The sequence below is a fragment of the Gobius niger genome, assembly GCF_951799975.1.
Source record: "Gobius niger genome assembly, chromosome: 2".
Classification (NCBI taxonomy): domain Eukaryota; kingdom Metazoa; phylum Chordata; class Actinopteri; order Gobiiformes; family Gobiidae; genus Gobius; species Gobius niger.
In genome coordinates this window covers 34,631,746-34,658,558 of record NC_136853.1, presented here as the reverse complement: position 1 = coordinate 34,658,558, position 26,813 = coordinate 34,631,746, and the positions used below count along the sequence as shown (strand labels likewise).

The following is a 26,813-nucleotide window of genomic DNA, read 5'->3' as shown; positions in this document are numbered from 1 at the left end:
TTGTTTTGTGGCCTAATGATTTGATTTGGTAGTTATGGCTTCTGTGTCTCTGTGCATCCTGCGTCTCGGCCATAGGCAGAGGTCCAGGAGCAGCCCTTCCACCGTGTGTACTCACTCCCCTCCTTACACAAATTCTGAGCAAAGTTCAGTTGCAACATCTACATCTCTGGCCTGAAAATAAGCCACAGTTATTGATCAATGATCTGCTTCGCACTGGTGCATAGACGGCGCAGTGGGAATTACACAGCGCGACTCATTAATTAGTACTATATTAACTAATCATTAGCTTACATAACATTTTTACAAAAATGCTGTCATTTCTAAATTCAGAAGCGTAACAATTTGTCAGACTAATAAGAACCATAGGCTTTAAAGCAGTACTAAGTAACCCATGCTCCTAGAGGCCATAAGCGCCACTGTAGTTGTCGTAGCATGCTACGTTTTTTTAATTGTCCAAGAGAGTAAATACAACGCTGACAGAAAAGACAAAGAGAAACAGGGATATTGTACATCCAATTACACTCAAACTTGGCTGTAAATACTGTTTAAGTGGTGCTAGCCCGCAGTTAGCTTTGCCCGTTAGAGTGTTAGCTTCTTCTTCATGATTCTATAAATGTGTTTTGGGGCCTCTGACCCGTAGGCAGCAAAATGGCAATTGTGGTTTTCTGGCCAGAGACACCAGGAGGAGATGAAAGACCCCCCAATCATCCCATTAACACTTGTCTTACCCCCAGAGGGACTACTAAAGGATTTATTAAGTTAAACAAGTTACTAAGTACTGCTTTAAAATCCACAGTCTATTACTTTGTATAGCAAATGATAAAAGTCGTTAAATGAATGTTTACATTTTACTTTTATGGGAAAGAGCTGGTTTCGAGGTTTAAAGTTTATCATTTATAAAGAGCTACGTCTCCCCAAAGCGCTGTACAACAAGCATTATAAAGTGCGATTAATGAGTAAAAAAAGTGAAATAATAATACCTAATAAGACCTGCTCAGCTTCTGTTGAAGGCCAGTGCAAAACGATGAGTTTTCAACAAAGACTTGAATCATTAAAAGACTGGGCAATTTTAACATTTAAGGGAAGGCTGTTCCTAAGTCTGGAAGCCTGGTCTCCTATGGTTTTCAGCTGTGATTTCGGCACCTCAAGAGTCATTAGATTGGATGATCTCAAGGTTCGACCATGGATCACGGATTGACGTCTTGGTATCATCCGAACAGACTACGCATAATCAAAACTTTGGAGAATAAAGAAAAAAGAGTTCCCATCAGACTCTCTCATCTCAGCGTCCAGATAAGAAACTATGTGCTGCAGCTGTTGCCCTGGCACCAGCTGTTATTGCTTTCTGTTGCTCCACAAAAACACAATCTTTATTGTGTCATTGTGCTTGTCCTACAAACTAAAATGACGGCCTGTTACCATAGAAACTAAAAAGGAAGAATTAAACTCAGCCGTCGGAGTAGCTACAGAGACATGGCTGAAATCATTTAGCAGTGTGAGTGATTCTCTATCCGTTTGCTGAGTGTGTGGGCTGCCATAAGTCACTCATTTTGGCAGACGTAGCTTTTATGTAGAACACAGAGAAAATATAGCGGTCGGTAATGGACATGCACAAGTGTCCGGGCACAATTAATGTTTCATTATGTGATCCCAGGGGCTCATTTCCAGCACTACTGGCTGGAAAGGTGTCCATCCAAGGAGTTTTCATAGGACAGGACTGTCATATGTAGACAGTAAAGCCAGTCAAAGACATTATTATGGCTGTGGTTCTTACTTTATACATCTAGTAACTGTCAATACTGAATGGATTAACATTTGGCATTATAACACAGATTAAAAACTGTTTTATGTGATGATAGGAATGAAAGACAGAAAAGTATAAGAACTAAACCAGTATTAAACAGAATTCTGAAATGAAACTATGGGCTGTTAAAGCCTGGCATCAGGAACTAAACCTGTAGGTGTTTAGGAGAACAATAAGTTGTGGTCATTGGCAAGGACAAAGCTTGTTCTAGCACAAAATCATCTCAGTAGATGAAATCCATACCACAATTCGAGAAGCCCTAAACTAGGGCCTCTGGCTGAAAAGTCACCTCACTTAAAACATCACTGTCAACCGTAAGCACTGCTCATATCAATCTTCATGCATCTGTTCATAGACTGACCTCGTCTATTTAAAGTGACCTCAGAAAAATCTATATAGTATTGTTATTGACAGGACTGACATGTACAGTACAGCGTATGGCCGGCCTAAGATGAATATAAATGTGAACGCGGCTTGATGACAAAAATGTCGAAAAAAGCACAGGATTTGAAGGTTACTTTAGCAGGACATAAGAGACAGAACGGAAGGACACATGTACTCTCCTGCTACAATATATGAACTTCTTTCAATCCTGTGAGGTAATTTTACGTGACAAAGATGGCAGAGAGCTACTTTTGCTTTGATGACTCTTGGGTAGCACAGATCTTGTTTGTGAAAAGAGACAAAACTCTTTTCTCTATTCGTCATTCTACACAGATCAGCAAAAGCACGAGTGACGGCTGTTTGCGCTAACATATCTGGCACAGCAAATGCGGCATGCTTTCTTTAATACGCAGAACACAGCTTTATTACCAAGCATGTATTGTGAAGTGTAATAATCAATTCCACTGTGTTTGGATGATTTTAGTCTGATTCTCGTTGATTAATTGTAAGATAATATCAGTTTTTCGGCTGGCTTCTTCAGAATACATGAATACAAAACAATACATTCATCTGTAGATTGTTTGTCGGCAAAATATCCCCAGAATGACATGAGAACGGGCTCATGTGTAACATCCGACAGATGGCTTACCGAACTGCACAGACAAGGTGGGGCTAACCTTGAAAGCGTCCTATCCTGACTTATTTATAATGGAAGTAGGGGACTAAAGAGTTTTGTTTGTGCTCACAATTGTCCTCCGGGTGTGCAGATAACAAGAGACTTATGTAATGCTTCAAATCGGCTTTAACCTTTAATGCATTTTAGGTAACACACACACATACACACGCACGCACACACACACACACACACACACACACACACACACACACACACACACAGAAATGATACATCAAGGGCACATGCGGTATGTCTGACATTACAGCATTCACCCAGACATACTACAGCTTATGTAAAAACAACAAAAAGATACAGAAAGAAAACAAAATCAAAGACCACACCAGGATGGAGTTTAGATTTCAGAAAAAAACAAAGACTGTAACTTTCGAATGCTTCAAATGAGCTTTAATCTTTGCTTCATATTATGCGGTGGTTGAATGTCCAAAGATGCAATGTCCTTTTCTTCCACGTTCTGGCTCAGACCAGCCTGTTTCTTTAGCTTCTTCTTTAGGCGCATTGAGTTGCCTTGTGTAGGAAATGCGCGGTATAAATAAAGTTGCCTTGCCTTTCCTTGCCTAGCTTAGATTAGAGGACACAGTCTCATCAGATGTCAAACTGTCCATCCTTCAAGTAAATTCAAAATTTCTAGGAAGCGTTTGGAACATTCGCATGATCCTCGCTTATTCTGAATGCTTTACAGTGAAGAATGCGCGATGACACCCTCACACACAGATGAGCGCACTGAGCTGTCGAGCCATTTGACTGGTTGTCCCCAAGCGCAAAGCGGCCAGTGATGCAAACAAGTAATACCAGTCACTTTCTGTATTTTAGAGGTGTGCAGAAAAGGAAAATGTAAGGAAAAGGAAATGCATGTACAGACCAGTGTTGACAGGATGAACAATATATACGTAGAACCAAAAAGTCAAGCATCCATCAATGGTCAATTTTCTGCAATTTCATCATGAACACTTAATGAATTTTATCTGTTAATGTTCATGATATGGTCTTAAATGCGCCTCTATTGTATATTAAGCCTGACCGCCACATTGCTTGTAAGCCACGGCAGCTCCCCCATGTGTCAGTTTAAAAAAAATTGTTGCATACAGTATATGAGAAGCATATAACAGGACTTGGCCAAGTCCAAACTAAGTATAGACGAAATTAGGACTTAATCAGGTCTAAACTTGGTAAGAACCAATTACATGTGTAGTTAAATCTTCATTTAATTAACAAACTCACAGAAAATGGGAAAAGACTATGTAACGATGCACTCAAGCCCCGATTCACTTCAATTTGAAATTTTAAGTTCCCGATTTACAGTTTTGTCCATCTTTTTTTTTATTATAGAAAAATTAATTACTCATTATATAACCAAAATATGATTATTACATTTTAACATCTACATTTTTGTCCTTGCAACAAACTGTAACTGTTGTCTCAGTAAGAGGAAAAAAAATACACAACATGAAATTAACTAATCAATTTGACAGTTTTTTTTAAGCAGTTAAAATGTTTTGTAAATTGATTTTCAATGGATCGTTACATCCCTAGAAAAGACAATATAACAATAATAATAATAATAATAATAATAATAATAATAATAATAATAATAATAATAATAATAATGATAATCATCATCATCATCATCATCATCATCATCATCATAATTCCATCTGTCAATCAATCATCAAGAATCATTGTTCTGCACCATGACTAAATACTAGGGCTGGGACGATCCACTTTTGTCACGATTCGATTCATATCACGATACTCGGGGCGATCCGATACATATTGCGATACAATAAGTAATTATATGATAGGTAGTACGTTTACCTTAAAATTTGTAAAAAGAAAACCGTCATGTGTCTAAAGTTTATGACCCCAATGCCATTTGACATTTAAAGAAGAAAGCGATCCGAGGCACTCTGACATAAATAAAAATCCTTTAATATTACTGGGACATCACTTAACCTTAACCCATTTAGGGCTGGGCGATATATTGATATTTAAGATATATCGATATATTTTTAAATGTGATATGGAATTACACCATATCGCGTATATCGGGATATTTCAAATTCAGACAAGCTATTAAGGTAACAAACAGGAAGAGGTAATCCCAAGCTGATTTTAAAATAAGTTTATCTTAAACTGAGCCCTTTATTTTGTTATCTCTTTATATATAAATGCTGACCTCAGAAAAAGATATTGTTTTATTTAAATGTGCATCTTGCGAAGCCTTGTTATACAGTGTTTATGTTTACATTTTATAGTGAGTTTCGATAAACTTCTCGTATTTGGCTTTAACTTTAACTTTGACTTAACATTTAATTTCACAGCTCTCACTTTGTGGAAAAAATATCGGGATGTATATCGTATATCGATTTTCAACCTAAATATATCGGGATATGACTTTTGGTCCATATCGCCCAGCCCTAAACCCATTTGACATTTGTTGAATTTTTAAGATTGAACAGTGCATTAACATAAAATGTAACAAAGTGCTGTTACTCGAAAACAAAGGAATGCAGGATAAAAATGCCTCCAAACACAAGTATTGAAGGAATACTTGGTATTGCAGCACAAAGTGTTCCAAGTCCGATCAATATTTTGTCCCAGCCCTACAAAACATCTACCTTCTTCTATACGTAGTCAATTTTGATCAGCTAATCAAAAGTCAAATAAGAAAATAAAATACTTGAATATAATAATATAAATAATAAATGTAATGAGATAAAAAAAAAAACATTAGTATAACCAGAAGGAACCTCGGTACCACCAGGTGCTCCCACATTTTGAGAACCACCGATAAGATAAAGCTTCCACCACTCTCAAACTCAAACACAGACACCCGAGAGATCACCACATATGTGATGACAAAATGTCTCATCAGGCTTCGTGTGTTTATCTGTCAGTGTTTCAGCAAGAAGGCAAAACAGTTAGTCAGTGAACGCTTACATCCTGACAGATGCGTTTGCAGTGACATTTACAGCGAGGGCAGCCGCGTGGCCTGCCTCTGTTGTGTAATAACGTCAAGACCTTTTTAATTGCTGCACTACAGAGCAGACAGGGAGGCAACGCTGTTTACTCCTCCTGATCACAGTGGGGGAGTGCGAGACTGTCAGGTCAACACTTATAATCACATATTTATTTGGTTGTGATATTTGAGCAAGAGCCAACAATCCTGCACGCCAGGATTATGAAATGTAAAAATGTGATATTGTGTGAAGATCTATACATTCTCATCTAATTACTTGGACATAAGTAACATCAAATCAAGGTGGCTCTCTGAACCTTGTGAGTTGAGTTGATTGCTGAAAGGGCAGTATCTACATATTGTTAGCAGGCGCCTGTACAGCAAGTTCCCTATAAACTATATCCAGCCTTCTGTTTTGTCTGTGTTCATGATGATACTATACAGAGCAATACAATACACGCACACTCCAAACATCTAAATCACTCTGATTTAGATGTTTGTGATGCACATGTTTTTTTGGCTGGATCAAAAATCAGAAAATAGCCATAACGCAAGTTAAGCTCCCCAATTTATTAGCATCACAGTGACGTTTCGAGCGTCAGTCCTCCAGGTTCCAATTTATATTAAAGCAGAACTAAGTAACTCATGCCCCTAGAGGCCCTAAGCGCTACTGCAGGTGTCGAAGCATGCTGCATTTTTTTTTTACTCATTACTTGTCCGTGAGAGTAAATACTACGCTGACAGAAAAGACAAAGGGAGAGAAGGATATTGTTCATTGTGCCATAACTCAATTACACAATGGAGATTATTTTTTTCACTCAAAATTGGCTGTAAACACTGCTAAAGTGGCGCTAGCCCACAGTTAGCTTTGCGTGCTAGCCTGTTAGCTTCTTCTTCGTGATTTCACTAGTGTGTATTGCACCTCTGACCTGGTGCAGGGAAAGTTGCAAGCGATATTCTGGCCAGAGACACCAGGGGGAGATGAGAGACCCAACAATCATCTTGTATTACCCCCATAGGGACAATGAAAAGGATTTATTAAGGCAAACAAGTTAATTAGTTTATATCAATAGAGTTTGGGAAAATCCAGTTACCATGGAGATCCGCCATGTTTGCAGCTGTGAGCATACATTTCCATAGACTAACATTAGCCAAAAACAGTTTAAAACAGGGGTGTCAAACTCATTTTTGGCTAATGTTTTTGGCTAACATTAGCCAAAAACAGTTTAAAACAGGGGTGTCAAACTCATTTTGGGTCGTGGGCCGAAATTCTGCTCCCACGGCGGGTCGCGGGCCGCATATAATAGAGAAAATGTTTCCAATAAATGAATAATAATAAGCTGTGATTTGATCAAAGCCCCAACTTGACTGTAGCTTCATCAATGACAACGGCTTACACTTGCACTTTACAAGCCTGTGTCACAAGTTCCTGAAAGTGCAGTAGTCATTATTCATTCACTTGGTGGTGGTAAACTGTTATTGAAGCCACAGCCGCCCTGGGGCAGACTGTCCATTTACCACATGGCTATATAATGTGTTGTTCATATCCTGAGCTCTTATTATGTCAGTGCCCTCTGCTGGACACGTGTGGAACTATATCCTTTTTTTTAATTTAATGTCCTCTAGTGGCTAGAATGAGCATTCTGGTTATTCTTTAAAAAATCATAACTCCGCACAGGAATGGGCTAGAGACTTACTTTTTTTTTTGACATACTCTGGAATTTATGCTCTACAGGGCAGGGGCCGGATTAAATCATCTCGCGGGCCGGATCAGGCCCGCGGGCCGTATGTTTGACACCTCTGGTTTAAAACGTGGAGAAAAAAGCCATGGAACAACTGTGGTGTCCAAGTGTTTTAATGTGAACAATAACAATAAGTATTTTAACTTTTAAAATCTCCATTAGTTTAAAATTGCTGCCGATCCCTTGATGTTTAGTGATATGACGTCACATTCCTGAACTCTATAGTCTCCCGGGTCAGTAGGTAGTAGCAGTAGTAGTAGTAGTAGCATACACACTAGACAATAGCATTATTCAGAAGAGTGAGACGACACATGAGAAGTGCTTATGTATAAAATAATGAAAGAAGAAATCACAGTTTATCACTGGACATCTTTCATAATCCTTATTTTGAGGGACTCCCAATGTATTGTCCTCTCTCTTATCTAGTTTCTTCATTTTGTACGTCAGTGCGATGTTGCAGCAGCCACCCACTCTGATGGGTCTGTAAGTGGTTTTATTGGAGCCTGCAGCAGAGATTAAAGGAGACCGGACTCACCGTGGTGGTTTTGACTCTTCCTCCGGGCTGTGTACAAGTCCAGCCAGATTTATTGACTAACAGGTCACAGCCCTCGTCCTCCAAACAGGGCACCATCTCACACCACTGCCTCTTCCGAACGATGCTGGCTGCAGGGGAGACACAAGCACAAGGGAAATGCTGTGATTAAGAAGGATCAGAAATGAACTCTGAAGAAATAAGAATAGTGTGGGACATACAGAATGACAAAGAACATTTACTGTTGTAATAATTGATAAGATAAGCCTTTACTGATCTCACAATGGAGAAATTCACTTGTCACATTCAGCTCTCAAGAAACACAGACAGGACATGCACAGACAATAGAGCTATCTTATATACAATGACTTAAAAAACCTGTGGGGGCAAATAGTATAAACTATTAAAAAAGAAATGAAGAAATTCTCAAACATGTCAGCATTGGCAGTGCAGGTTTATAGTGCAAGTGGTTGATAAAGTGACGCAGATAATGTGATTATTATTGCACATAGTTTTGCAAAGAGGTTATTGCACACAGTGTTGGGGAGAATACTTTGATATTGTATTTAGTTACTAAATACTTTCCTTAAAATGTATTATGTAACATATTCCATTACTTTCTAATTAGAGTATGGTATTCTGAATACTTTGAATACGTTCACATTGATTGTCATTATATTTATGTATAAATATGCCGTATAACTACAAAAGACTACAATTGTTGGAACACTTGTTATAAACTCACCATTAATTAGAAACTCTTTCACTCTCTTGGCAAATGGAGCAGCAGATACAGCATCATGTGACACATGTTTGTATGAACTGTGGCACAAGGCGTTTTAAATCTTTATTTTATTGTAGGAGGAAAAACAGCTCAACATTCAAAGTTCTTTCATAATAATGTTGTGCAATATGGAGCTAAAATGTAATGATTGAATAATGTGATGTATTCCCTTGATATTTGGAAAGTAACTGTATTCTAAATACTCTCAAATGAACGTAACTTTACCAGAATACAGTTACACAAAATGAGTATTCAAAATACATGTATTCAGTTACTCCCCAACAATGATTGCACATGTTACATTACAGTAGTGTTGTACAGTCTGACAGTGATGGGAATGAAGGACGTCCTACTTGCACTGAGAGTGTCTCAGTCATCCACTGAAAGAGCTGCTCAGCTCCTCTACAGTCCCGTGCAGTGGGTGGGAGGTGTTGTCCATGATGGAGGTGAGCTTGGCTAATACGCAGGGGGCAGCCCAGGACGGAGCTGGCCCTCCTTGTTCAGCCGGTTCTTGTCCCGCTCTGTGTTGCTATGAGCTGAGTTGTATAAATGTATAAAGATATGTATTTACAAAATAAAAAAAAATTAAAAAAAAGATGATAGTAGTAGTAGTAGTATAATGATTAATAATTATGTTAATAATAAATATAATTATGGAGAAAGATAACAAAAGGCTATTACAACGCCAGATACGCATGTTTGTAATGAATATGGTTAACTTGCGATAATTTGATTGAGCTCGACGCGTAAGCGAATTCAATATGGCCCTGACATAAATAGATTCCGACAGACGACAGGCATTCGGACATGTTATGATTAAAATAGTGGGATGACAGATGAGGTAGGACAGATGTGGCAAGGATTTTCACACAAAAAATGATAGGAAAATAGATATGATAAATGCCTTGAGATACATCTAAATGGCGTGAACGGTTTGGATGGGGAGGAAGCGAGGGGAAGAAGATGAGATTTTCAGGTGGATGGGGTGCAATGGACTAAAGAGACAATTGAGCGATATGAGTGAGGATGGCAGAGAGAGATGAGGCAAAGATGGAGAGGAGCAGAACCACAGACGTGAATGTAGAGCCCCGAGATCAGTCAGGTAAATAAAAATGTTACAAATTCAGGGTGGCAGCTTGGCAGACATTTCTGCATTCACCAGCATGGATGAAATATTCTCACAGCAGTGATTATCAATTCAGCCTCAAACAGACACGAACTATATGTCAAATCGGTTTTATTAATTTGAAGCATTCAATTTACCTTTGAAACACTTTGTCAAGACTGAGAACTGCACACACACTGTAATCCGATAAGTGCACACTGTATAATGGTACAGACATTTCAGAAACGCGTAGCAATGTCACGAATAAACAGCGTTATTTCATGACATACACTAAAGGATGCACACCAAAGATAGCTCAAAGCCAGTGCCCATCGTGTAATATGTGTCTTTGGGTGAGACTGGGTTGAACAGCATATTTTACAATTGAAAAAGCAAACCTTTTTTTTTAATTAGTAAAAGATACGATATAGGCAAGGCAAGTTTATTTGTAGAGCACAATTCATTCACACGGCAATTTAAAGTGCTTCACAGCAAAAATTACAAGAAAGCATATAAATTAATAAAACATCAACACAAAAATGAATCAATAGGTAAAAAGAACTGTTGTCAGCCTGGATTTGAACTTTGTAAGAGTTGAGGCCTGTCTCACATCCTCATGAAGACTGTTCAAGATTTTAGCTGCATGAAACTGAAACACAGCCTCACCGTGTTTATTATTGACTGGGAACCACCAGGAGACCCCTCCCTGCAGTTCTCAGGGCCCAAGATGGTTCATACGACATGTCGGAGATGTACTTTGGTGCTAAACCATGAAAAAACCTGTACACAAGCATAGCTGTTTTATTCTCTGAGTGACAGGAAGCCAGTGCAGAGACCGGAGCACTGCACTAATGTGGTCATATTTCCTGGTTCTTGTCAGGACTCGAGCAGCAGCGTTCTGGATGTACTGCAGCTATAACAGCTTGTTTAGAGAGGCCAGTGAACAGGCCTCTATACAGGGTATATAGAGATGGTGTCTATCGTTACATTTGGAGTACATACTGTATATACTGTGAGTACTGACATAGACTAAACTGTCGTCTCGGTGGTCAGCAGCACATGCACAGTGTTTGTGTTTAAATATACAGTACCATTGCTTTGTGCTGTGCTCTTGCAGTGATGCTGAGTCCCTTAAAAATATACGATGATCTGTTCCATATCAATAAATCTGCTCTGGGGGCACACTCACGAGCAGCTATAACCTTGCATATGGATCATCAGCAAGCACACTACCCTGTTATTATCTCCATAAAACAACATCTATATATCAAGCCATGAAATATGTATACCCTCTGAAGTGCAGCACAGCCAAATGATAAAAGTGCTATGAACACCGTGTCAGCACAGTTAACTCACAGAACCGAACTGACACTTGTGTAAAGCATTATTATTGTTGAGTGCATTTTGCTGACAAGCTACTTGAGGTTGAATTACTTTGCGCTACTACTGCATGCCACAAGGTTAGTGACGCTAATGTGCTAAAAACATATATGGCTTTGACCTTGAAGGTTTGCATGGAAGAATGCTTTTTCAAAACAAAAGGGCAACATTATCATTTAAAGCAGTTTTTTCAAAGGGCACATACAAATTAAAATGAAACCAAAGCCGCAGCCTGTCATCCGACTTGACTGACCTGAGTTGTAGAGCACGTCAGAGAGTGTGTGAAAAAAATAAAGGAAGTCTCCTGCGGATTCCTGTGCAGAGTTAGGATTTTTTAATCAAACAACCAGAATGCTCACTCCAGCCACTAGGGGGCAGCTTAAAGGGACTATACAGAGTTTAAAAATGTCCAAATTATATATTTTCCTCCCCCTACATGTTCCAGCAATGTCCTAATGTGTAGAATGAGCTGTTCACCACAACTGCCTCTAAAATCCTGCATACTTCGGGTCCAAATTGCCATCATGCACAAGCAGTTACACGTATGACCTTAGGTGGCAGTAGTGAGTATAAAAGGGCCAACTTGCACTTGAAAAAAAATAAGCAGTTTATGCCCTCTGACCCTGTGACACCAGAGCGTTTTCTGCAGCACCAATAACTGGACCTTTAAAGGAACAGGCCACCGTTTTTCCACACTGGGATGTGTTCTTACCTGAGTTTAGACGAGTTGATGCGTACCTGTCTGGTCTTTACGCGTGTGCTCAGTCACGCAAAAACACCCAACATGTTGTCAGCATTTAGCCTCTCCTCCTCTCCTCATGGGTCCAAACGCCCCCCCTTTTTATCCACTTAGAATATCGACATGTTTAATTTTGTGTGATTATACTTGGATGGCATAAATGCTCACTTAACCGTAATTATATAGGGAAAACGTGGAAGAGCTTGGTCACTTCTAACTTCACCCTTCGTTTGGGTCCATAGAGGAGAGGAGGAGATGCTAAATGCTAACAACATCTTTGGTCTTTTTGCGTGACTGAGCACATGCGCAAAGACCCGGCAGGCACACATCAACTCGTCTAAGCTAAGGTAAGAACATATCTCTGCATGGAAAAACAGTGGTCTGTTCCTTTAAGGCTGGAGTTAAACATTCCAGGTGGATCAGCGTGCCACGTCACCGGTGCCGTGTCTTGGAACCCATACCTTTAACTGGAAAACAACTGATAAATCAATACTGCATGCAACACGTGGGCTTCATATCCAGACACAGGGATAATGCCATTCCTAACAGCTACAATTTGTCCACTTGTTGATGTACTGCAACCTATTTATTATTCGCATTTGTTCTGTTTGTCTGGATGTGACATGTTGTGTACGCTGGCGATGAAGACCAATTTCCATTTTATGTAAATCGAAAGGACAAGAACTTCTACTTGTCTGATTTACAACCAGTGCTGTACCTTCAATAGTAAGTGGCCTATGCACACGAGGAGGAGGAAAACAGGTTTTGTTAAATAATAATGGAAGCAGGGTTGCAGAAGCAAAAATTCAAGGACTATTCGAAACATGCCATTCTTGAGGTGAAAAGAAAATCATGTCAGATCTAATAGCCCACGATTTGGTTTTGTTCACAGGCAAACATTTCGACCATGTTTCCATTATTCTAAATCCATCTAATGAATGTTGTCAGCAAGGTCATTCTAATGGTTATGTTCCGCACATGTAGCAGCTGATAAAGATGCATAGATACAGATGGCATCTCTGGAATTGCCCATATATGGTCATGTTTAAAAACAGTTAAGGGGGAAAACAAGTTGAAGAAAAATCTGAACTTTCTCTAATAGGCTATATGCACAGTTTCCCCACGTGACGTCTTCCTGGACAGTCAGCCAGACGCAGCACTTCCTGTCGCTGGTCGTTTACGTTCACAATTAGCAGGTTCCCACACAAAAATAGCGATAGCTCAGGATCTGGTTAAGGACAACGAGTTACTGATGGACAGTCACAGCAACGTATTACAAACATCATGTTCGCTGTGAATCCAGCACCCAAAGGAAACGCCAGCTGTCGTAAGGTAGGAGCTTTTATCTTAGAGCTAAAGGCTAGTGTTGAAAAATGATAATATAACATGTAAACAAGTAAATATTATTTAAACTACTAACAGGACGATTCTTTTTTGCGCAGGCTCGTTCTAAACTTTGCGCTAGTTTTATTTTTTATTTTGTTAGCTGCGTTAGCTTCAAGACAAAAACATCCACCGTTATGAACACGGAGGTTTCCTCCAGTGAAGTCGTTGCGTCTCACGTAATATTTTTTAACCTGCTCCAGCCACATCCGAACTTTTACTCGCTGTCCTTTACCAAATCTTAAGCTATTGCTTCATTTCTGTGGGACCTGCTAATTTTTAATGGGAAGAGATGACAGACAGGAAGGACAGCCTCTGGCTGACTGTCCAGGCGGAAATCACGTGGGGTCACTGTGCATATAGCCCATTATTCAAAAAACACTTTAACAAATGCTGAATTATGAATATATATTTTCTACTAAATAAAGATACAAAGACATGGGAAGGAGCAAAGTGGTTCAACAGCCCATAAATACATAAATAACAGAGAATGCTAACATAATGCTACATGTTAGCATCGGGCTAATGCTAACGGTTAGCTAGCGCTAGCTACAACTGCCATTTTTTCACTTCTACTGACCGATCTGCTGTGAGAAAATATCCATATGGGCCCGATTTACAATTGACTTTATTTGTATGTGATAAATGTGTTCATATTCCACCAGAAAATGGCTAAAAAGAGTGGACAATTATGTTTCTCTAAAGATTCTATTTTCCCCCTCGGCGAAGCCACGCCCCCTTCTATGACGAGATGCCGTCTGTATCTATAGCAGATAATAGTAAAGCAACAGAATACAGTATGTGAGAGCTTATATATATATATATACAGTTATCGCTGTTAAACTGAATGTGTTTTTTTCCATCCACCTCCCACATGGAAATCAATTTTAAGTGCTTCCAGAGTTTGGCAGTCGGACAATTTAGCTGACGCCCACAGGCCTCCATCACTTGGCCAGGTGAGTCCAAGGCACCTTAAGTTCCACCAAAACAATTAAACAAAAGCAATCAGCTGCTTGGCGGCAAATGGAAATGTTGTTTTTTAATATGATTTGGAAAAAGTAGGGTCCAGTGTTGACGCTGGAATGAAATCGCGGGCGAGAATACGATTGTGTTACTATTGTGGGGCTATTCAAGAACAGGCAAAATCGGATCACAGAGCTCAGGCGGTATTTCTTGTGTTGGTGTTTGTCACCGGTCCTGTTCATTACGTTTATGGACAGAATTTCTAGGCGCAGCCAGGAGCCGGAGGGTGTCCAGTTTGGGAACCTCAGGATCTCATCTCTGCTGTTTGCTGATGACATTGTTCTGTTGGCTTCATCAAATCAGGACCTTCAGCACGCTCTGGGGCATTTTGCAGCCGAGTGCGAAGCAGCCGGGATGAGGATCAGCACCTCCAAATCCGAAGCCATGGTTCTCCACCGGAAAAAAGGTGGCATTCCCTCTTCAGGTATTCCCTCTCCAAGCATCTCGGCGTTTGTTTCAGAGGGACAAATATGAGGGACATATTTTACAGGGGAATTCACAATAAATATTGCATATATTTTAATTGTGGGTCCCTGTCCAAAAGCATTGCGCTTCTGGGGATTCCCTTTTACAAAGCGGACGTTAATATCAACAGACTGTGTGATATAAATTGCATGATATAAATTGTCATGCGTTGTTTGTAAATAAATAAATAAATAAAGATTTAGAGTAGGGCTCCAAGTAAAATTTTGCTAGGGGCAAAAATACTGGAAGTGTATTGCAGGGGTCCATAAACAAAAGCTCCATTAAAATATATTTTAATTGGAACAATAGTATTGAGGAGCCTGACAGGACTGTAGCCTCATAAAAATGGTTTCTTCTGAATTTCTTTCCCTTTATTTAATTTAAGCTGCCCCCTAGTGGCTGGGGTGAGCATTCTGTTTATTTCTTGAAAAATTCATAACGCCGCACAGGAATGGGCCAGAGACGTTTTTTTTTTATTTATTTTTTTGACATACTCTGGGATTTGTGCTCTACAAGTTGTGGGCCAAATGGAATCATCACGCGGGCCGGAAGTGGCCCCTGATTCAGAGTATACTCCATTGGCCAGAAGGGAGAGATAAATGTGTTACCATGCATGATTGAGGTAGGGTAACGTGCACCCTTGGGCAAATTAGAACAACAGGGGAAAATTGCGTTCATATCATGTCTGGTGTGCATGAATGAAACAGCGCACAGAGACGGGGAAGACGCGCAAAGCTGAATGAATGAACATGTGTGTGTATAGGCGTGAGTCTGGTCAAAGACAGACTGCCATGATCCTATTTCAAAAGAGTGCAGTTGTATTGGTAGTCAGTCTCATTTACGTACATGTCAATTGGGTTCAGCGTCTTTCTCTCAAAACTGGGTTGTACCTGACATGGTCTGCTATATGTTTTATTTGTGTTTTTTCTGTTAACTTTGACCCTAAGGACCAATAATCGGAGGGTCTGCTCTGCTGGAAATATCGCGAAAAAAAAATTATGGCCATTTTGTGAAAAAATGTACTCACATTTGAGTCTGAGGAGCTATGGTTTCCACAGCAATTGTTACAGAGTAGTACCTTTGGGCTCAAATGATACGTGACAATGTCGTCTTTTCAATGATACCAAATACATTGGTGTAAATCATTATCTAATGGGCTGGAAATGGCCTAAACCAAAATATGGACCAGTGTCAAAAGTGACTTTTGACAGTTCTGAGGTTCTGAGTCTGTTGATCACTTATTGGTCTTTAAATCATCACAGATCCAATGATTTTGGTTGGATTTTGATCATTTTTTCTGTGGAATGTGTCTACAGTCTGTTTAAAATAATAGCATATTGACTGATGCCATAACTGGGTGGAATAGTTGATTGCCAATGAAGTAAAGATACAACTATTGGAAAAAATTGAGAAAACAACACATTTTTTTGCATTAAATTGATACAAAAATGTGTAGAAGTGTGTTTTAAGAGCGATTTTTTTCAGTGGATGTTATCAGCACATGTGTTCTGTGTATCTGGAATGCATTTATTGACAGCCTACTCAACCCACTGAGGATTTGAGGGAAAAAGTCGTTTTTCACATTTTTCTGATAAAAATGCTGGGTGCATACACTAAAATGGCCACAATTTTTTTCCGCGATATTTCCAGCAGAGCAGACCCTCCGATTATTGGTCCTTAGGGTCAAAGTTAACAGAAAAAACACAAATAAACATATAGCAGACCATGTCAGGTTCAACCCAATTTAAAGAGCTTTTGAGAGTTTGGGTCCCTGACTATTATCCTTCCACATCCAGGTTGCTGTAACTGTAGCATGAACTTAAAACTTAACTGTTTGTGTATCAAATTCAAGAATATAGGCAACGCTGTGAAAAATCTCAGTGCTGCACATAATACTACATAACAGAGTCAATGTACAATGACTGGTTCGGAGGTTTATTGGCATGTTTGCGGAAATAGAATATAGCTACAGACGGCAGTAGTCCTATAGGCACAAATACAGATCCTAGGAAACGCATTTGTTGCTTTGCCTGTAAGTTATCAGCATGAGAGAGAGATAAGGGGAGGACTCAAAAAGCAGAGAATATTATTACACCCTCCAAAGGGCACTTATCTGTGCAGCAAATGGTACATCACCCTCATGTCAACAGCCAGCATCTCAGCTAATACAGTCTGTCCGAAAGCACGGCAAGCCTGAGAAATGGCAGCCGAGTAGATGGGCTTATGTGGGGGCCGGGCTACTCAGTGAAAGCAGCAAAACGGACCTAAAGACAGATGGGATCTTCTGTAATAAATGGGTAAAGGCCTCATATGAGATGATGTCCAGATAAGACATGAGGACAGATAATTGCACACTGTACACTCTTAACTGATATGGGCGGGTCAGTGCAGAGTTAGCACAGAGACAAGGCCGGCTATCACTGCTGGACGCTAGATAAGGGTGGATTAGGCATTTATTTTGACAGATTAACACGCCCAATGATTGGAAGTGTGTGTTTAAAATATGGGGTCAAATTACAGAATATCATGCACGAGAAAAGTCAGAGCTGGACAGAGCTAAAACAAATATCGCTGGAATAACTCTTCAAATGATTTCGTGACAGTATTATTGATTCAAAACGATTTTGTTCTCATAGATTGTGTGATGTTATCTGCCCTATGTTCTAATCGAATGTGACTTGCACAATGGAAGAGTGAATAGCGCTTTGTGGGGTTTGATCCCAAGGCCGGGCAAGTGTGGGACAACAAACAGATAATTCAAAGAAACCATTGTGTTATCCTATATCCGGCCAAGTAGAAAATAGCGAAGCCTTAAACTATACACCATGTTCATTCTAAGAGAAGATATCAATGTTTTTTTTGTTTTTTTTTCTAAAGCTTCTCATGCCCTGAATTTGACAAATGCAACTGGACTGAAAGGCAGTTCAGTGGGTTAAGAGTTCTTGCTCATTCACCACAGTATCCATTTTTATGCAAAGTGCACACATTTAGAAAACCCTCCTATGCAAACCTCCAGAGAGCCGTCAGTGTCCACCTTTAGCTTGCTATTACTGGTCAATGGAAGGCCGATGTCAAAGGTGAATGAGTCAAATTGCCTTTACTGTAGTTCTCATTTTTTATCTCCTATTCAAGAACTATTCCTTTTCACATCTGTGCCCCGCTACAGTAGGCTCGCTAAAGTGGATCAGCAGCAGAGTCAATTATAAAAAAGATTTCACTCACACAGCCTTCTCTCATATGGAAGATTTTTTGCGTCATTAAAATGTGAATTTTAGATGATCTTTTTAACACTGAAATAACATGGTGAATTTCATTTTTCAAGGGTTTTAAATTGATAATGATAAATTCACCTTTGAAATATCGACTGTATTATTTTTCAACACATCCAATTCAACAGCCTAAATTCAGTGTAAAATTTGCAATGAAAAATTCAGATACATAAATTTACCCTTAAGATATGCAATGTCAAAAAAAATAAAAAAATCAACAGTTGAAATTCAGAGTGTCAAATTTGTAGTAGAAAAAAATGATAATGGAAAAATTCAAATTCAATCCAGCCCTTAAATTCAACAATTAAAATTCAGAGTGTGAAATTCACAGTGAAAAAAATTCGCACTGAACATCTTGGACCTCAAGGCATAAGCAATCGATCCTGGGTGACTGAGAGCTGAGACGTAGGATGTTTCCTATTGGTTTGTGTCTTTTGTGGGTGGGACTTACAAACGAGGAAACAGGAGTTGACGAGTCAAATCTAAGAATTTTGATTTGTCCCTTGCACTGTTTGCCGATGAACCAGAATTTGGCTCGACTCACTCTGGATCGATCGCTCAGGCCTTGGTGTCCAGGATGTTATGTGTGAATTTTTCGCTGCGAATTTCACTCTCTGAATTTCTACTGTTGAATTTAAGGGCTCAATTTTTTTAACATTGAACATTTTAAGGGTGAATTTTTCCATTTGAATTTTCTCCTACAGTTTCTTTTACATTTGACTCCCCCCTCTCCATTTTCACCCCCACTTTTTGAATGACCAACAGCATCAAAACTTGAATATAAAGATTTAATATTTCTTTTGGTACCTGCTTTCAATACTTGCATTTTTTCTATACCGGTACCTAAACCTTTTTGTTCTCAATACCAAACTGGTATTGTTTAACGGTACCCAGCCCTACACCCAGACGTGCATATTCTGATCTGCCAGGGCTTGTTTTTTCTCGACAGTCATTCATGCGTGCTGTGAAGCTGGTTACTTCGCCCAGTCTGTTGAGGAAAGAATCCAGAGGACATTAGACAGAGTCAGATCAATGAACGCACCACTGGCAACATATGGTGCAAGAGAATATAGGAGGGATAACAATATGCATAATGTGAACTATATTCTGTGGTCACATGATATATGTCGTCATACTATATCACACACAGTCCTAAAGGGCGTGTGCTAAATAAAGACGGAAGAAGTCTCCACACTGCAGATGTATTTGCAGCGCGCTCACTAATCTCTGGGCTGTCCTGTCGCCCAACAAAGTGAAAAAGGCGCGGAGAATTTGTCATTAGTTATGGAAATCTCTTCTTTTTTTCTGACGTTGCTCTTCCAGTTACATCATTAACTATACAGTGATACTTGATCCAATGTATCCAGCAACATACTAACCTATTAATGGGGCTTCAGAAATACCTTTCCAGTCTGTGCATGTATTATTTTCTTTTATGTTCGACCTGCTTCCACACTGTACTTCTCTCCGTGCGCTCCTTACTCCCCCCTCCTCCACATTGTTCTTTCCTCTCTGTTGCCCTGGCTGATTTTCATAAGATTTCTTCCACTCGTTTGGTGCCCTTGATGAGTCTCTACACACTAAAAGCTGTCAAGCCCCTTTTGAAACAAGCCCGGGATTTTCGGTGAAGTGAATTTGCGTCCCAAATAGCTGCTCTGCACTCATAAAACTTCAAGAGAGAGAAATAATGAGAAAGCATGCTGACTGACATTTTCAGACCTCATCCCAGTGTCTTTGAGAATGCAAAAGAAAAAGAAATGTGTATACGCAAGTCCCAGACACAAAATATCTCTTTTACGGCTCTGCATATAAAACATAAAGCCATTACCCGGAGGATCTGAGCTGAAATATTACACTGTGTTATTAAAAGAAAACTTTATTACTCATTTGAAATGATCAATGAAATTCGATTCTTTTACTGCCTAAAGTTTCTCAAAGCACAGATAAGTGCCCCACACTCATTTGATGTGCTAAATGAACATTTGAAGGAGACAGTAATATTTTATAGACAGAAGAGCATTAACAATTCCTCTCACCAAATGAGAAGTTTTTAATCTTCTTCCCTGCTTTCACTGTGAAATCAATTGATTTGATAGTTGACGCATCCTTTAATATTATGTCTGCATGATTTATTTGTTTTATTTGGATGGGACGGTGCATGATAATAAACATACATGGGTATATAAGGTGTGCTCATTAAGTATTAATAAGCATTAGCAATCATTTTAGGGTTAGGGTAAGGATTAAGGTTAGGGTTTAGGGTTGGCTATGAATAAGCGTATTGTATTAGTATGATAAGCAGTGTGTTAATACTTTTCAAGCATATTATCAATGCTTATTAGTACATTATCAATACTTAATGAGCACACCTTAATATAAAGCATTACTGGTGTGCTCATTAAGTATTAATAAGCATTAGTAATCATTTTAGGGTTAGGGTTAAGGTTCGGGTTAGGTAAAGGGTTGGCTATGTTTAAAGAGTGACATTAATGGTCTATTAGTATGTTAACAGATAAAAGTATAATAAGCAGTGTGTTAATACTTTCCAAGCATATTATTAATGCTTATTAATACCTCATTAATACTTAATGAGCACACCTTAATATAAAGCGTTATCGCTATTTTATTTCTATGGCTGAAGAATAAACAAGGACATTGTATTTAGAAAAGTGCTTAATACAATTATTAATGATCTATGTGTGTCCTGTACTCTAGAGTTGCACAATTCACTTTTCTCCTGCCGGCCTTGTTTCCTTGCTTCCACTACGGCACTAACTGGCAGCCGGTGTAGTGTGTCGTTACTCTGGGCTTGTTTTGCTAGCCCTCTTGCGTGTGAGCGTACCGCCAGGACGGGCTCATATCATTCATTCACAGACATTCCCTGACATTTCAGAAGCAGCCCCAGATTTGCAGACGTATTCTCACCTACAGAGCATACATCTCGCGTGTGTGTGTGTATAAGAATGGAAAAGAGAGCAGAGGAGCCCGAGGGCAGCCGGACACGGAAAATGTCAGTGCAAACAGGAGTCGGAGGGAGGAGATCATTTAGACCTGTCTACAGAGATGCTTGGAGCATCGGGAGTCAAGGTTTAAAGCGGCACATACCACATGTTAACACATACGCCAGAACTCCCTATAGAGGAGTCATGAACCCATCAGCAACCAAATATGCAATCCGATATTCAGCGTAAAAAAAAAAGTAGGGTGATTAAATATTAAATAAAATATTGTTTGTAGTCTTAGTTTAAATCGAACTCGTCCAAAGCTCGGGTGATAAAAAAGAGGCAACAACTGAAAGAACTGCATGTATTTCCTTTCCTTCCTCCAGGCCACCAGACAAACAGAAGTCCTGTGTCGCTGTTCTGTTCTCTCCGTATGTTCTCTCCCTGTGTAGCTCTTGTAATGTATTGTGGGGAGCTCGGTGAGGGTCTGTCGCAGGTACATGCACAGCCCTCCACAAATCACATATGCGCAATCACACACATTATTCACAGGCTTCACAGCTCTCCCACTCTGGTACAGAAGCGGCCCATATGCAAGCCACAGTCGTGTACTGTGGTCTCCTGCTGCTACAATAAATAGTCCATAGAACAAGCTGTGCTGTATGTTCTGAAGAAAGGCTTGGAGAGTGGGGCAGGGCTTGGAATCACAACAAGACGCACTCATTGTAATATAAAGGGGAAATTATTCTGATTTATTATTCTACATATGAAAGCCAGAGTGAAAGTATAAACATATGAGATACAAACATGTCAGATTTCCCAACATCCAATGGACTATTAATCCTCTGAAAAATGGTGAGTTCGCCGTAATCCCGGCAGGCAGAAAAAGCCCTTAAGTGAATTGTCTGGCACTAAAATAATAAACATGACGAGCTCCAACTAAAAACACCCTCTCACATAGGCCTGTCACGACAACAAATTTGAAGTTCGATATATTGAGGCAGGAAAGTATCGCGATAAACAATGTTATTGACTCTAACAATACTCGATACTGTCAACTCTCATAAAAATTACAGTAAACCTTTATTCTAAAAGTGCATCATCATATCCAAAAATACCACAAGCTGCAATAGACATGAAATATATTAAAACTCAATATGCAGTGAAAAATCAAAGTTTTACAAATGAAGAAATTATAATAAAAGTACAGACGATAAATATCAAGGCCAAAATGTATCGTTTATCTGTTTTTTATTGAACGATAAGTCAATATAGTATTTATCGTGACAGCCCTCCTCCCCCCTCATCAATTCTCCAATGTGAAATTGACAAATAATTACAATTATAGGTCAATACAAAAAAAATATAATCGCAGGTTGGCAGCGGTTTGAGTGTTCGGAAAGCTGGTTCACTAAACCTATTGTCATGCTGTGTCTTTAGGCAAGACTGCAGTCTCCAGCTCCATAATATTGTGGCTGGTTAAATCATCAGGAAAAGCATCTGACCCAAATGACTTACTTGGGTTGACCTAATATAATTAATAACGTATAACTCAAATACATGTTGAAATAGGGTTAGTATTTCTCATCACCTGTTTCTTTTCTACAAGATAGATTCTACGAGCAAACCATCCTTATACAGTATAACATTAAATCCACAATTATATATTTAGCTTCTGTTTGAGAGCGCACCATCTTGTTTGAGGTCAACCCAAATTAGTCATTTGTGTAAAATCAGCAGCTGAGTGGGTGAAAGTGAGTGTCCGATGCTGCACGTCACTCTAGTTCAAATCATGTCTTGTTACAAGAGCTGCCATTGTGACGTGAGCCTCTATAATGAAGGTGACTATGATGAAGCTAATGCTAAATGACACAGTGACATAGTTAGCATAAGTAGAGCACAGCCTCGCGGCGCCAAACAGAAATAAACAATGGGGTATAATTGCTTCATACTTTAGTAGGTGTGTGAGCTAAATATTGGCAGTACAGCTGGGAATCAAGGCCTTTGCTTCAGCCAGAGAGGAGTAGTCATGCTTTACACTTTATAGGTTACGGTCGTATGACGAAAGGGATGATAGCTCAGAATTCTATGTTTTAGAATATGTATTTTTTTTTACTGTGATAATGTTTATTTTGGTCATAATTATTAAACTTGTAGTTACTGGGCCTATCCGCAAAAAGAAAAAGAAAAAAAAAATCCTTGAATAAAAATACACTGAATTCAATAAAAAATAATCATAATAATGGCTCACACTTGTATTGCACCTGTATTACCAAGTTTTGCAAAGCGCTACACTGTCGTCATTATTCATTCACTTCATACTCGGTGGTGGCAAGGTACTGGTTGTAGCCACAGCTGACTGCGCCATCGGCCCCTCTGACCACCACCAACCACTCACTCACACACATTACATTCACCAAGGTTTCCTAGTGCTCCCAAACGGTCCTTCCCTGCTTTGCTTCCGAGATCTGACAGGATCGGGCAGAGCAAAGGCGGTATGGCCTTATAAAAGACATAAGATTATCATGTTCATTTGGAGGACTGATTTCCTTAAAACAAAAGTTTTAACCAAATGTGAATTTGTGTTTGGTGATTTCTTGTTTTCTACAAAAACAACAAACCTTCTCCAGAGTTAAAGCAGTACTAAGTAACTCATGCCCCTAGGCATGCAGGTGTCGTAGCATGTCGCGTTTTTTTTTACTCATTAATGGTCCGTGAGAGTAAATACTACACTGACAGAAAAGACAAAGGGAGAGAGAGATATTGTACATTGTGCCACAACCCAATTACACATTACTTTTTTTCACTCAAACTTGTTGTAAAGACTATTTAAGTGGTGCTAGCCCGCAGTTAGCTTTGCCCGTTAGCCTGTTAGCTTCTTCTTCGTGATTCTATTATTGTGTATTGCGTTTTCTGGCCAGAGACACCAGGGGGAGATGAAAGACCCCCCAATCATCCCATGAACACTTGTATTAGCCCCAGAGGGACTACGGAAAGGATTTATTAAGGTAAACAAGTTACTAAATACTGCTTTAAAGCCCCTGCTCTCCATCTGCCATACTGACATCAAATTCTACAACATTGTGAACACAACCGCTTAAGTTTTTGACCATATTTGACTTGACAAATACTATATACATGTGTATGACATGCACTGATGCATATCTCATTATATCATGTTTTTGTTCCACTGATACATCTTCTGTCAGTTACAGTCCTCCTTAGTGCCAATTTATCCTTTGGGTTAGTCTTCGTGGAGGTCGATGAGAAGACTTGTTAGTTTTAGACCTGTTTTTAATCTGGTTTAAATCTAGTGGTGCTCAGAAAGACTGTTTCTGCACAGGTGTAAAAGCTTTCATTTTCAAAGGGCATCTGGCAGACCTGTGCCAAAAGTGAGTGAATCACTGCTCAGTTGGTTTGCTCTTGTAGAACGAGTAAAGACAGTTCAGCTGGTGGTGTCTGAACCTTTCCCGCAGCCCCCACTTATTCCTGAATGTTGGCTATTTATGTCTATTTAGCCTTATTGACCTCTACATCCAAGCTAATCCTCCTTAAATTATGCATAACCTTTTACTTGGCGCAGCTCCCCATAAATCTGCCTATTCCCTGTTTGCTTCCTTACAAAGCCCCGCTAAACAAATTCCAATTAAGCAAAACAGCAATATGAGCGTGAATGATAATACAAGCTTGGTCCCTGAAGAAGATAAGGGCCTAATAATCGTGGCTGTTATGCAGAAGGCGGCTTTCTTCCAATCTGGTTAGTGCATACTGTAATATTTGCAGGTCATTTGGTCTTTGCAGTCAGCGGGTGCTTCGTGTTCCTGCACATCGACTGTGTGTGTTTCAATCACTGCAATTTATCCTCATTACTAGTGTCAGTTAAATAGCATGTAAAACATTTATGGAGTGAGGTTTTCATTACATTCCCCTCCAGGTTTTTCATTTGCGTGTGGAAGCATCATCCAGCCATCAACACTATAAAATGTTCCTCGAAGAAAAACATTTGGTGGGCAATTCAAAGCACTATAATGCCTATGGACATTCAATGTTATTACAATAAAAATATTCACTATTGTGTGATGTTGTGTCTTTTTAATTATTGTAAACAATCTAACAGCACATAACCACTAACTTAATCTATATATCCTCAATTATGTTTTAGTCTAATCTTAGTTTTCCCCTATGTTCTTGATGTTAATTACTCCTGCACCATTCTTCACACGTATAAAGACTAAAGGAACCAGAACTACAATTTAAGTAATCATTCCAACTAAATAACTATGTAGATGCGTGAGCAGAAGCAGCTGCAGTATATTGTGGCTTGGAGAATTCACCTTATTCCGGAGGCTCGTGTGGGCGCCGCCATGAATTGTGCCCGCCCCTTTTCTCCTCTGTGTTAACCTGGGGCTGGAGAAGTCCACATAAAATCAGTCACTACAAACTACTAACAAACTAACAAACGCCGAAATACTTGCGGACGTTTGTCAAAAACACACACCTACCTCATAAGGAAGTACTAAACTTTTGTGTCTTATTCTCACTTTTGTTGTTTAAAAAATGAAGCCTCATCACTACTGGTCTCATATATTCAGTACTTTTTAGTGTGCTCCATTGCTGTATCTGAAGCTATTATTACAGTATTAGAGCGACTACATGTGCTCCAGATATTGGTGTGTTTTCAAAACTTTTTGTAAGAAAACTATTTTATTACAAAGATTGATCAGGCTTCATTAGATCTTCAGGGCGGTCACTCACAGACCTACCAGCTTCTTCTAACCTTTTGATTTTCAGACAGTGTGCTCCCCAAAACATGTTTCCTGCTTGCACAAAAGGATTATACTCTTGATCAAAGCATGCCATTTTGAACCCCAGGCAAAGCCCTGTGGTCTTCCACTGCTCCTGACACAGCCCCAGTGACATAAAAGGATAGGTCAAATATGGAGAAGAAACCCTTCCAGAAATATTGAGACCAAACTCTGCACACTCTCTTCAGGAATCCAACCAGGCTCCAAGCTGTAATGCAAGAGTAGAGCTGGGCAATTAATCAAATTTTAATCGAATCGCGATCTTAATAAATGTCAATCTCGATGATTGCATGGTGCTTTTAATTTGACTGGTCTATTTGCAAATCCCATCGCAGAAAAAGCGCATGAATCTGCACTGCAGGAACAGCCCACTTATTGACAAAGAGAGAGCTTGGCCTTGACATCGGATGTGAACTGAAATATTAACTTAACTGTGCTGTTTTGTCATTAGTTGCTCTGTTTATGTTTTACAAGTGGCTTGGTGTGGTGCCATGACAAATGAAGGCATTTCTGGCTTGATTATGGTAGAATTGTAGTTGTTTTGGTATCAGACATGCATGTTTGGATGGAACTGTGCAAAACTTGGTGTGCATGTTGTGTCAGCCTGTGTACAGATGTACAGTCCCAAGGCCTTTGTTTTCGGCATAGGCTTTAGTCCACACTGTATCAGGGACACAGTGTCTCAGTACCATGGCATACTTAAAGTACTAGTTTGGGACCAAATGGTAGTATTGTCTTTTTTTAAACCAAACAACTCCAAATATAGTGTTGACCACTCTGACCACATTCCACAACAATTCCTT

The 26,813-nt window shown here is 39.4% G+C and overlaps 1 protein-coding gene across 2 annotated transcripts in view; it reads right to left on the bottom strand.

Annotated features, from left to right (window-relative positions):
* The window catches only part of LOC306983081 (chemokine-like protein TAFA-5), a 217,915-nt gene that overhangs the window by 12,576 nt on the left and 178,526 nt on the right, over positions 1–26,813 (bottom strand). For both annotated transcript variants that reach the window (XM_079582793.1, XM_079582794.1), the window contains exon 3: positions 8,119–8,246. In XM_079582793.1, coding sequence (XP_079438919.1) covers positions 8,119–8,246 — 128 coding nt within the window. The remainder of the gene's footprint in view (positions 1–8,118; positions 8,247–26,813) is intronic.